This window comes from Aedes aegypti, chromosome 2 (genome assembly GCF_002204515.2).
Source record: "Aedes aegypti strain LVP_AGWG chromosome 2, AaegL5.0 Primary Assembly, whole genome shotgun sequence".
In the NCBI taxonomy this organism is placed as follows: domain Eukaryota; kingdom Metazoa; phylum Arthropoda; class Insecta; order Diptera; family Culicidae; genus Aedes; species Aedes aegypti.
The window spans coordinates 359,678,573-359,691,442 of record NC_035108.1 but is presented as its reverse complement, the minus strand read 5'-3'; the positions used below and the strand labels follow the sequence as shown (position 1 = coordinate 359,691,442).

Below are 12,870 nucleotides of genomic sequence, written 5' to 3'. Positions count from 1 at the left end.
CCACCGGTCGAGGATCTTTTCGGGTTAAAAATTTTTTCGACTTCCCAGGGCATAGAGTATCTTCGTACCTGCCCTACGATATACGCATGCAAAAATGGTCATTGGCACAGTGAGCTCTCAGTTAATAACTGTGGAAGTGCTCATAAGAACAAGCTGAGAAGCAGGCTCTGTTCCAGTGGGGGCGTAATGCCAGAAAGAAGAAGATGAACTTGTTAATTTTCTAGAATCTATGACATAAGATCGAAAGGGCAAAAGTTCGAGGAGGAATAAAAAGGGGATAAAAGGTGAAAAATCTTCTTTCAAAAATTATTTATTTTCCCTTAATGCAAATCACTTTCAACCTTTGGTCCTTTTGACCTTTTGCATTTTCGACCATTTGTCTTGTCTTCCTTTTATCTTTCGACTTATTGTCCTTTCGACCTCGAAAGATGAATATTGCTCTTGAGTTACAAATAAAAATTGAAAACAGGTTGTTTGACATACTTAGTTTTAAAAGCAATGCAAATTTCAACAATGGAAGAAAGCAAAAGAGAGGCAACTCAAAAATTTAAATTTCGGCCTCGGCCTGTAAATTTTTAGGTCTAAAGCTGTCTAGGCTGCAACATTTTCATCTAAATCCGTTTCAACAGTTCACCTCACCAAAATTTATTAATTCACGGTGCATTTAAAATAATATCACAAATAACAAAATCTCAAAAAAAAAAAAAAAAATTGCACTAGACCCCCCGATGGATTTTTTTCATTTTAGCAGCAAATGAAAGAGGAAGGTCTTGTCTTTCATTGGTTAAAATTTGAGACATGCCGAATTTTTTGTTATAAAGTTACATGAAAAAGACACCGTGTAGAATTTTCAATAGTTGTCCTTAGGACATAATGATGTACCTGATGTATTTAGGGTAAGGGCAAATCACTCCAGGGTGTCGATACAACTTGGACATTTAATGAATGTTTACAGGGAGTTGAGATGCAGGTAGCTTAACTGCTACGTAGAATAATATCAAATTACTCCAGGGCGTTAATATAGCTTATAATTTTTATCTGATGTCCTACAGGGCATCAATTTTCAAATAATGTCAAATAATGTGACATACAGGGCGTTAAGTACACTTGGTCCTCGTGGGATATAGTCAAATTTCTCCAGGACGTTGATACAACTTATAATGTTCAAATGATGTTCTACAAGGTGTCAAGTTACTTGTGATCTACAAAAGAAAAAACCAAATGACTCAAGGGCGTTGCTACAAGTAGGAATTTTCAAGCAACTAGATCAGGGCGTTGCGGTGCATCTGATCTACGTGATATCTGGTCAAATTATTCCAAAGCTGATATCTTACAGGGCGTTAGGATGCGTCTGGTTTACGTAGATTAAATTTAAATTACTCCAGGGCATTGAGATATCACATAATTTCAATTTGACGTCCTACAGGACATTAGATTAAATTACTCCAGAGCGTTAGTACAGCGTGGAAATCTAAATTAATAACTAACAGGACATTAAGATGCACCTAATCTACTTAGGACAAATTGCTGCATGGCGTTGATACAGCTTGAATTTTCTATTGTTGTCTTCAGAAGGTTGAGATGTATCTGATTTACGTGAGAAAAGCTCAAATTACTCCAGGACGTGGATACAACTACGAAATTTCCATTGATGTCATACATGGGGTTATTTACACTTGGTGTACGTGGGATAAGGTTGGAAAACTCTAGGGCGTTCATGCAGCTTATGATTTCGAACTGATATCGAACAGGGCTTCAAGATGCACCTGATCTATGAATTTTCAATAGTTGCCCTCAGGGCGTCAAGATGTACCTGAACTACTTAAGATAAGGTCAAATAACTACAGGGCGTTGATACAACTTGGACATTCAATCAATGTCTTCGGGGGGTTAAGATGCAGCTGAATTTCGTAGATACAGCTTATAATTTGCAACTGATGCCCTACAGGGCGTCAAGATGCATCTGATCTTGGTGAGATAATGTCCAATTAATCTAGAGCGTTGATATATCTTGAATTTTCTATTGATGTCTTACAGGGCGTTAAGATGCACCGGATATATTTAGGATTAATTACTCCTGGGTGTTGAAACAGCTTACAATAAATATTCAATTAATGTCCTCAGGGAATTGAAATGCTCCTGATCTATGTGAGACAGAGTCAAATTACTTCAGGGCGTTGATTTCGATTGATGTCATACAGGGCGTTAAGTACATCTAGTCATCTTGGGATAATGCCGAATTACTTTGGGGCGTTGGTACGGCTTATAATTTCATCGATATCTCAAAGGACATTAAGATGCACCTGATCTACGAAGAGTAAGGTTGAATTATTCTCGGGCGTTGATACAGCTTATAATTTTAAACTGATGTCCTACAGGGCATGAAGATTCACATGATCTACGAAGGATTAGGTCAAGGCGTTCATACATCTTGGAATTTTCATAATGTCCTCTGGGCGTTGAAGAGAAGTGAAGTTTTTCATCATAATATTCAACTGCCTTCAATATTCCATGGCTATCGTACAAGACGTACACATAATTTGCATCAAAATAGAGCACTTACAATGTTTGGTCAAAAAAGAATTTCAATCATTGATCCTAAGTTGTACAATCAATTACCGGATTACTTGAAACAAATAAGCGATCGCAATAGTTTCAAACAAAAGCTAAAGCAATACTTAAAACTAAATCTTCACGGCATTCTTGGATAAAAAATAATATTCGTATTTTGAGCAATATGTCAACTACCAGAAACCAATCATAGATTAATTAAATTCTTTTTTTTTCTTAAATATCTTTTTTTTTTTGTTTAAACTTCATTAGTAATTATATCATAAGTGGGTCCCTTAAAAGGAACATTTGTTCCACTGGGACATCACGCCATGTAATTCTATTTAAATTAATTAAAATTTAGTTTAACGTTAATTTCAATCTCAGCTCATGTTTTGTTTGTTTTTTCATTAGATTTTTTTTCACGTGTTGCACAGAGTGAGCTGAAATAGTTGCGTCCACTACCAGGAAGCTACACGTGAGCTTTTTGGTGTGGGGGAAAGTGGCGGGTAAAAAAAAAAGTGCATCTTATCTACGTATATAGTCAGCTAATTCCAGGGCTCATGCCTTACAGGGCGTTCAAATGCACCTGGTCTACGTATAATAAAGAAAATTACTCCAGGGCGTGGATATAGCTTGAAAATGTCTATTGATGTCTTACAGGGCGTTAAGATGCACATGATCCCGCAATGATTAATCACTCTTCCTATATTTTCCATGAATCAGGGCGAAAATTGTAAAAAAAAATGAGAAGAGCTTCTTAGTCGTTGACTAGGCGCGACTAAGCAGGACGACAGGGCTGGTCACTTTCCTTACAGGACATTTACCACACAATTCCCTTCACGGGAAGAGCGGACGTCTGGCTATTTGGAAGGAAGTATGTCAAACAAGAAGTATGTTACACTGATGGCTCCCTTCTTGAAGGTAGAGCTGGTGCAGGAGTATATTCTCGTGAGCTAAGGCTGAATCAGTTTTACTCACTTGGTAGAAACTGCACCGTTTTTCAGGCGGAAATATTTGCTCTTATGTGTGGAGTGCAATCAGCACTTCAACAGCGCTTAATGGGTAAAGTCATATACTTCTGTTCAGATAGTCAGGCTGCTATAAAAGCTTTCGCTTCGGCCAACTCAAGGTCGAAGCTTGTTATCGCATGTCGAACTCAAATTGAGGAACTGAATTCAGTCAACTCTGTAAACCTTGTATGGGTACCAGGCCATTCTTCCATCGCTGGAAATGAATTGGCTGATGAGCTAGCTCGCGATGGAGCATCGCATGACTTCATTGGCCCATAGCCGGCTATTCCAATTTCGAAGTGCTGGGTGAAGCTTCAGATAAACTCTTGGGCGGCAACTCAGCACAAGCAATATTGGAATAGTTTGGAGTCATTTCGTCAAACAAAATTGTACATTACTGAGCCATCTCTAAGGGTGGCAAAGTATTTAACAAATCTGTCAAAGCAGAATTGCAGTCTCTTGGTCAGAGCGTTGACAGGCCACTGCCGACTCAACTATCACATGGCAAATATTCAGCGTGCTGACTCATTTGTGTGTGATAGTTGTGACTCCGATTATGGGACTTCGTATCACCTGATATGTAACTGTCCAGTTTTTTCGCAAATGCGATTCCAATTACTAGGTAAACACTTATTGAGTGAAACTGAATTCAGAAGCCTGAATCTTCAGGACATTCTGTTATTCTTAACCCGCTGTGGTAATGAGCTATAGGCTCTCTACGCTCATGCATTTTGCAGTGCCCTTTTTTGGGCGCTGTTCGAACCCATTGTGGTATGGAGCTACATGCTCTCATTTCGCTCGGACCCCACTCCTATTTCCTCCCATCTTTCCCTTCCCTTTCCTCTCCCATCGGGTAGATGATGAAATAGGCTCAAATATGGCGATGGCACAAATCTCCCAACTGGTGGGGAACGTGCCTTTGGAGCCGGCCTTCTGATACCTGATACCTGATACCCCTGCCTTGTTCCTGAAAGTAGTCAGAATGAGATAATTGAAAAGAAACATGAATGTTGCTAGTATCCAATCTACGAAGTATACCGTAACTACGCTAACGCTAACGCTAACGCTATATTAAAATTTGGTGTTCATAGCTACCTCAATGGCCCCTTGAATTACATTTGCACTGGTTTAGTGTTTTGTAACTCGATATCTCCCTAACTCCATGGTCTTCCCGTAATGCGGGTAGATCACCTTTTCGAGGTGCTTTACGGGGTAAGATCTACCATATTGTACTCTTGTTGTATCTGTTCTTGTGAATACTTATAAGTTACGGTCGGAAGAGTATAAGAGAGTAACAAGCCACTAAGACCCAACTATTTGTCCTAGATGATGAGGAGGTCGAAGTGGAAAAACGGCTCAATCAGCATCTGAGGTTGGTTTCAACTCATGAGACAAGTTCTTTCCGAGTCCAAGAGTTTATCTTTCGATACCTAGGAGGGAAACGATTCCGAATCAGTGGAGTAGCAGACCACTTAACTTCTAAAATAAGCTTCTTGTTTCAAGGAATCCAAATGTCTCATGCGATGAAACCTGTTCACAGTTTCAAAAAACGACTTTGAAGCTAATAAGTAGAAGCAATAATTTGATACGCTAGAGTACCGATGCATGGTCAAAATCAATATCATTCAACTAGCATAGTGGCCGAACCTGATTAAGGGGCACGCTTTTGAGAGTTCAATGGTGACAAACTGTTTTCTCCAAAAGGTATAAATAGCGGTATCTTTTTCTAAAGAGGCTTTATGCAAAATGGTGAAGAATGATATTTGTATAAAAAACGACTACTTCATTATTTCCCTACATTTATGAAAACAGCAAATTATAAATTCGATCCCAGTTATTAGGTTAAAATTTTCACTGTCCGGACATAGAGGACTTGCAATGGTTTACAAAAAAGGTCACTTTTCTTTGAAATTCTACATTTTCTAATAAAATTTGCATTGTGATTGATGCAAAACTTACTGAAGTCAACGTACGGAGACAATTCTGCTTAAATTATAAGAAACATTTGGGGATTTTTTTTTATTACCGTACGGGTTTGGGCCGAAGGGTCTCAGATTTTCATGAAACTTTTTCCATAGGCAGGGCTCATGGATATATGAATAAAAAAAATTGAGAAAAATTCAGGGTCGCCTATTTTTCCGGAAAACTCAGGTGGAAATTTTTTGTTTTCCCTTGACACTACTTACTTTGAAAAATCATAACTCAAGAACGAAGCATCGTAGAAACAAAGTTTTCATATGAAAATTTAAGCAAATTTTCTCAAAAATCAAAAAAAAATATGAACTGGAAAGAGTTTTCCACAAAATTTTCCACCGTTGGGAAAATTCGTAAAGAAAAGCCGGAAAAACTATGCCCGAACTCGTGGAAAATTTTCAAAAAAATATTTTCGAGAAGGTAATTTTATAAGCTTTAACCACTGAAATTTTTTTTTTCGTTTTTGAGTTATGGCCAATTTTGTGAAAAATGTCCAGATGTGCCATATAAGACTTTTCTTTGAAAAATCATAACTCAAGAACGAAACATTGTAGAAATAAAGTTTTTATATGAAAATTTAAGCAAATTTTCTCAGAAATCAAAAAAAAAATATGAACTGGAAAAAGTTTTCCACAGTTGGGGAAATTCATAAAGAAAAGCTGGAAAATCTATGCCCGAACTCGCGGAAAATTTTTAATAAAATATTTTTAAGAAAGAAACTTTATAAACTTCAATTCTGATAACTTTTAGGATGTACTTTTCTTTAGTTCCTGATCTATGGTCAATTTTGTAAAAAATGCAAAGATTTGCCATACATGCCTTTTCGTTTAAAAATCATGACTCAAGACTCATCATGACTTGTCGAACCGGATTCAAATTATCCCAAAAATATGAAATTTTTGAAATGGAATCAGTTTCCCAGGACATTTTTCACTGTTTATGAAAACAAATAATGAAAACCCGATTAGCTATTCCAGCTTTCAAACAAAGTATATTTGAAAAGAGCGATCAATAAGATCCAATCCTACAATATTTTTCAATACGCTCATTTTTCGTTCCTAAATCATGATCAAATATTGCTAGGATGAGCTGTTTGAACCATATATTTACAAATTTATAAGTTCATTAACAAAACTTCTTAAGAACGAAACTACATAGAAACAAAGGCAATTTTTTCCTGTTAGGTAACTACAAAATTGACAGTTAAATAAATGGGTAGACAATATGACAAATAGGTATTTACCAATTCAAGTTTAAAGCGTTGAAATGGCTTGAGAATCATAAGTTTACCAAAAACTAACAAAGAGCAGTGAGAAAGTGCAAGTGTTGTCTATCAGCTGTATATTCCTCGTTATATTTTTTTGGAAAGTGAAAAATGTTTTCCCGAAGCTGTTGAAATGGACAAAGTTCAATATTACGAATACAATTCTTTATGCTGTAACCCCTTCGGACTGGACGGCCACAAATCAGTAAGGACAAATCTACGATCGATCAGCCAAGGCCTCATCAGTAAGCTTCATTCGGATGGAGTTCGGTGGATTACGGAAAAGATGAAAATTTGCGTGAAGTGTTCCATTACCGGTTCGACAAGTCATGATGAGTCTTGAGTCATGATTTTTAAACGAAAAGGCATGTATGGCAAATCTTTGCATTTTTTACAAAATTGACCATAGCTCAGGAACAAAAAAAGTACATCCTAAAAGTTACTTGAATTGAAGTTTATAAAGTTTCCTTCTCAAAAATATCTTAATAAAAATTTTCCGCGAGTTCGGGCATAGATTTTCCAGCTTTTATTTATGAATTTCCCCAATGGTGGAAAATTTTGTGGAAAACTTTTTCCAGTTCCTATTTTTTTTGATTTCTGAGAAAATTTGCTTAAATTTTCATATAAAAACTTTGTTTCTACAATGTTTCGTTCTTGAGTTATGATTTTTCAAAGAAAAGTCTTATATGGCACATCTGGACATTTTTCACAAAATTGGCCATAACTCAAAAACGAAAAAAAAAGTGCATTCCAAAAATTTCAGTGATTAAAGCTAATAAAATTACCTTCTCGAAAATATTTTTTGCAAATTTTCCACGAGTTCGGGCATAGTTTTTCCGGCTTTTCTTTACGAATTTTCCCAACGGTGGAAAATGTTGTGGGAAACTTTTTCCAATTCATATTTTTTTTTTGATTTTTGAGAAAATTTGGTTAAATTTTCATATAAAAACTTTGTTTGTACAATGTTTCGTTCTTGAGTTATGATTTTTCAAAGAAAAGTCTTATATGGCACATCTGGACATTTTTCACAAAATTGGCCTTAACTCAAAAACGAAAAAAAAGTGCATTCCAAAAATTTCAGTGATTAAAGCTTATAAAATTATCTTCTCGAAAATATTTTTTTGAAAATTTTCCACGAGTTCGGGCATAGTTTTTTCGGCTTTTCTTTACGAATTTTCCCAACGGTGGAAAATTTTGTGGAAAACTTTTTACAGTTCATATTTTTTTTTGGATTTTTGAGAAAATTTGCTTAAATTTCCATATAAAAACTTTGTTTCTACGATGCTTCGTTCTTGAGTTATGATTTTTCAAAGTAAGTAGTGTCAAGGGAAAACAAAAAATTTCCACCTGAGTTTTCCGGAAAAATAGGCGACCCTGAATTTTCTCAAATTTGTTTTATTCATATATCCATGGGCCCTGCCTATGGAAAAAGTTTCATGAAAATCTAAGACCCTTCGGCCCAATTTGTACGATAATAAAAAAAATCCCCATTTGTGGCTACACTTGTATGAAATTTTATCGTTTCACATTTTTCTGGTAGATCGTATCAGAGTGAAACTTTTAACAGCTACTGTTTGTTTACGTTTGGATATGAAATCGTCATAGTTTGTATACACTGCAAAAATGTGTTTTGGTATAATCCTGGAATACCAAAATCTTAATATCATTATTCGTTTTTGGAAAATTCAAACTGTCCGACTATAGAGGCTGTCCGGCCATAGAGGACTTCCCCCTATGCATAGATAGTCGCAGCTTGTCGATAAACATACCCAATGAGATGGTTTCGCACAGACAAATAACCAATTCAATGTAGATTCAAGGGAATACCAAAATTTGCTAGTCTTGGAGCATCTTCTGTCGTCAGGTCTACTGATGAGCTCCCACATTATTCTGATAAGGAAATAGGCAATGGTAATCTATATAAAGTGCAGACGCTAGTTAATTAGACATTAGTCGACCCAGAGCTGGAGAAGACTCTTTACAAGGTCATCTATAATTTACATCGAAACATTCAAAGATGATCTCCACAATATTACCACTGTTTTTTGTAGCACTTGTAACAGGTAAGCAAAATTCTTAAATCCAAATCGAAAACAGATACAACAGTTCCGGTTCACTCTCCACAGCAATTGATGAACAGCTGCTTTGCTATTACTGTGAAGATTGCAGCTTATCCGATCCAGTTATTCAACCATGTGGTTTCGCTATTCCTTCCGAGACTACACCGGCACTTACCCTCCCACCCAACGGCGATGGAGGTACTAACACACTTTACCCCCAGTACCCTTCGGATGGTGTTCAAAACCCCAGTTTGACTACTCCAACGACGCCGTTGTGGAACAATGGTGGAACCAACAACGGTGGGGTCATCATAACCACATTATGGCCCGGAATGGGTTCATCGCAAATAGTGAACGGTGGTGGATCCAACAATGGCGGAGTCCTCACTACAATATGGCCAGGAATGGCTTCATCGCAGTTAGTAAATGGTGGAACTATCAACGGTGGAGGTTTACTAACTACAGTTTGGCCCGGACAGAGGATGCCAGCGAAGCGAGATAATAAACCGACTCATGATAATAATTACCTATGCGTTACAACGCAATCGACCGGTGAGTATTGGAAATCGCTTTGAAAAAGATTAACTCTATAGAAATGAGAAATTGAATATATTTTAGTTGGCAATCATCAAGTGATAGGTCGAGGATGTGCCCGACAAGGTCGCAGCAAAATCGAAACATGTAACGAAATTACCAAAGGAAACGTTCAGTCGTGCACGCTATGTAGTTCACCACTTTGCAATAATGAATAGTAATATACAGCAGTTCATAAACTTTCTATGTAAGATATATCATAAATAAGAAAATAAATATTATCCAACCCTATAAACAAGAAGTTTTATATATTTTACTACACTAAAAAACGAAAATTCTGTAAAATCTTATGCAAATTTTATACAGCGGAACAAAAATAACATTTTTGCATGTCTTAAGTTTCAAATCATGTGTCTCTAGTAAATTTAGGGTTGCTGAATCTGATGCCACTCTCATAAAAGAAGTAACGCAGCTTGGTTCAATTTGTAGACTCAGTAACAAGTACATTGACGCGTTGGAAAGTTCAAGATTCAAAAACTTTCCCACAGGAAAATGTCTAGGGACTCTATTGCATTGCCTCAAATGATACCTTCAAATATTTCCTCTTGATGTTTCTAAGGAATAACACTCAGAAATTATGTAAGAACTGATTCAGGGATACTGCCATTTATGATGTCATACTGTATTTTAAAGAATCAGTTCTAGAATTTTTAAGGAATTCTTTCACATTTAATCTACTTTTTTTCATGAGATGTAATCAATATGTTTCTTTAACCCATATCCGCCCAGCGTCCTAAAAATAAAACAGAACCCTTGAAAATAAAGAGATTTAGGAGAAAACTGTCTTCTGCAAAGTTGATCACAGGACAGCTGACTTCCACTTGGTAAATGTTTTAATTCAGAATTAACTCACCAGGTGGCGTACAGACTCCAACAAATGTCGCATTTAGAAACAACATATGAAACAACTTTCTGGCATACAAAATATTTGCTACGTTTGTATTTCAGTCAAGCTAAATGATACAAAATTGGTTTCTTCGACAAATGTGTTCAACTAGCGGACTTTGGGGCAAGTGTGCCATAGGGGCAAGTGTGCCACCCCTGCTTTTTATAAAAACTACAATATACATTTTTCTTTGAGGTTAACAATATGTTCTCTTATAGTTCATAATACAATGATCAAAATATGATGAAAATTTACATCGACTTGTGCAAAGACAACCAAATTTGAGTGGATTTTTATAAGATTTCGTTGTTTCTAAATAGCACGGTGAAGGATAAATTATTAACAGATTTTTCTAACGTACTGTACATCGTTAAACTATTCAAATGTGTAAGTTATTGTGGCATTTGAACGAAAAAAGTTTTTAGTTTTACATACGAAATCCAGTTTGGTTGAAATGTATACTTATTGGGGCAAGTGTGCCACCTATTTAGTAAACAAAAATTGTTGGGGTGAAATTTATAAAAGCGTAAACATCATCAACAAAATCATAATAATAAACCAAAATGAGGCAGTTTCTGAAGTATAGTAGGGAAATAACTGACATTTTTGCCCCCCAAAGTGATTTTTTTCTCAAATTATTCAATAATAACATGTTTTTCGGCTTATTAAGTATCGTTTTACATATCTACATCACTATTTTACCGTTATTAGTGCTGATCAAGTTTAACATTATGCATATTCGCCATAATGTAAGGGTAAAACATATATTGTATTAAATGGAGACAAAAATAACCATTTTAGTTATACGAATTGAGTAATAGGGAATTACGCATGCTTTGAACCTTGTTATTAAGCATCCCCTTATTACGGTAAACTTAAAATTCTTTTTTAAATTATTGATTAGCGTCTGCTTTGTAAGTAATATTAATATGAAATAAATAAAATTTCATTTCAAGTAGAATTACATGCGATGTTCACTCGGTGGCCGTCTTGCCCCATATGGGTGGCACACTTGCCCCATAGTGTCGAAAAATCGGTTATTTTGGATGATAACACTTTTTGAAATTATTTTCTTTTTAAATGGGACAGTGGTTATGACAAGTTGTGAAACTAACATCATGTGGCTAAATTTGTGGATTTTATAAGCTTTAGGCAACAATTTGCTTAAGGTGGCACACTTGCCCCAAATTCCGCTAAATGAGATCTCTGTGGTAGCTAGAGCTGGTATATTGAATTGTAATTGAAATATTGCTTATGTTTAGTTGAGCGTGCATGTTTGGTTTGATATTAGCGTGCATGTTTTATATCAGCGTGCCTTTTGGTTTCAGCGCGCAAACGAATGAGCACACAAACAGCTTGCAGTCTTGTCTCGGGATCGAGACTTCAGTTTAGTGAATGATTTTGTGACGAGCGGTTGTGCTGGTTTGTACCTAGCACAGGCGCGTTGTAGAGTGACTGGATTCGGATACTACAATGGCGCAGCTGGTAGAATCAAGCAAGTTGGAATGCGTTTTTTTTTTGGTTTCTGAAATGGAATAGGGTAGGTGTACCAATAGTGGAGGTACTAATCACGATTGAACTTCATTTAACCGCACAAATTCAAGAAGCGCAATTAATGTACATGTAAATGTTGTAACAGAAAGTAACGACCATTGACTAAATGAGAAAAATGTTTTCATCGCAGTAATCCACGGCTTGTCAGGAAACAATAATACCTCCACTATTGGTACACTGTTCATTTAGTTTCGGTATATTTTTAATTTGTGTTCCTATAGTTGCGGTATCCGTGGTTCTCTTATGGGATCCTCCACTATAGGAACACTTTACCGCAACTATTGGTACAAGTAAGACAAGTTTTAGCAATTTTAGTGATATTTCATCAGTTTTAAAGCAATTTGAACGCTCTTTTCAACTATTCCGTGTATCAACAAGCCAATACGTCGATTGGCAGTGTTGGTTCTGTGGCTAATGTAATAAAAACAGTGAAAACGGCATTACCACAACTATAGAAACACCCACAACTAAGGGAACAATTACCCTAGTTAAGAAAGTTGTGGTAAGTATGATTGAAGTGGAGAGAAAACGTCCCCAGTAGACTTCCTGTCGGAAGAGCAGTGAAATAGGCTGGAGGATTGACTTTTAAGGGGGCAAGATCCGTCATTGATTTCGAATTTTTCAAAAGCAGTTTTTTCGTTCAAAATTAAGACAATTTACAAGAAAATATGTTCACTGTATTATATTCTCCAACCGAAACACAGTGAACATATTTCCATCAAATATTTTTTTGTTTTGAACAGAAAAACTGCTTTTCAAGTTTCGATGTGTAGTGTAGTATGGGAAACCAGTACCTGCACTTTCGGCCGTTTCCTCCATCGGCCGAACGCGCCTGTGCTAGGTACAAACCAGCACAATCGCTCGTCACAAAATCTTTAACTTAACTGAAGTCTCGATCCCGAGACAAGACTGCAAGCTGTTTGCGCGCTCATTCGTTTGCGCGCTGAAATGAAAAGGCACGCTGATATAAAACAT

At 36.4% G+C, this 12,870-nt stretch overlaps 1 protein-coding gene across 1 annotated transcript; it reads left to right on the top strand.

Annotated features, from left to right (window-relative positions):
- Positions 1 to 8,714: 8,714 nt before the first annotated feature.
- On the top strand, positions 8,715 to 9,696 carry LOC110676885. Its single transcript, XM_021846438.1, has 3 exons — positions 8,715 to 8,864; positions 8,928 to 9,413; positions 9,480 to 9,696. Exons 1-3 carry the CDS (start codon positions 8,819 to 8,821, stop codon positions 9,611 to 9,613), a joined length of 666 nt encoding a protein of 221 aa, XP_021702130.1. The 5' UTR covers positions 8,715 to 8,818; the 3' UTR covers positions 9,614 to 9,696.
- Positions 9,697 to 12,870: the final 3,174 nt, after the last annotated feature.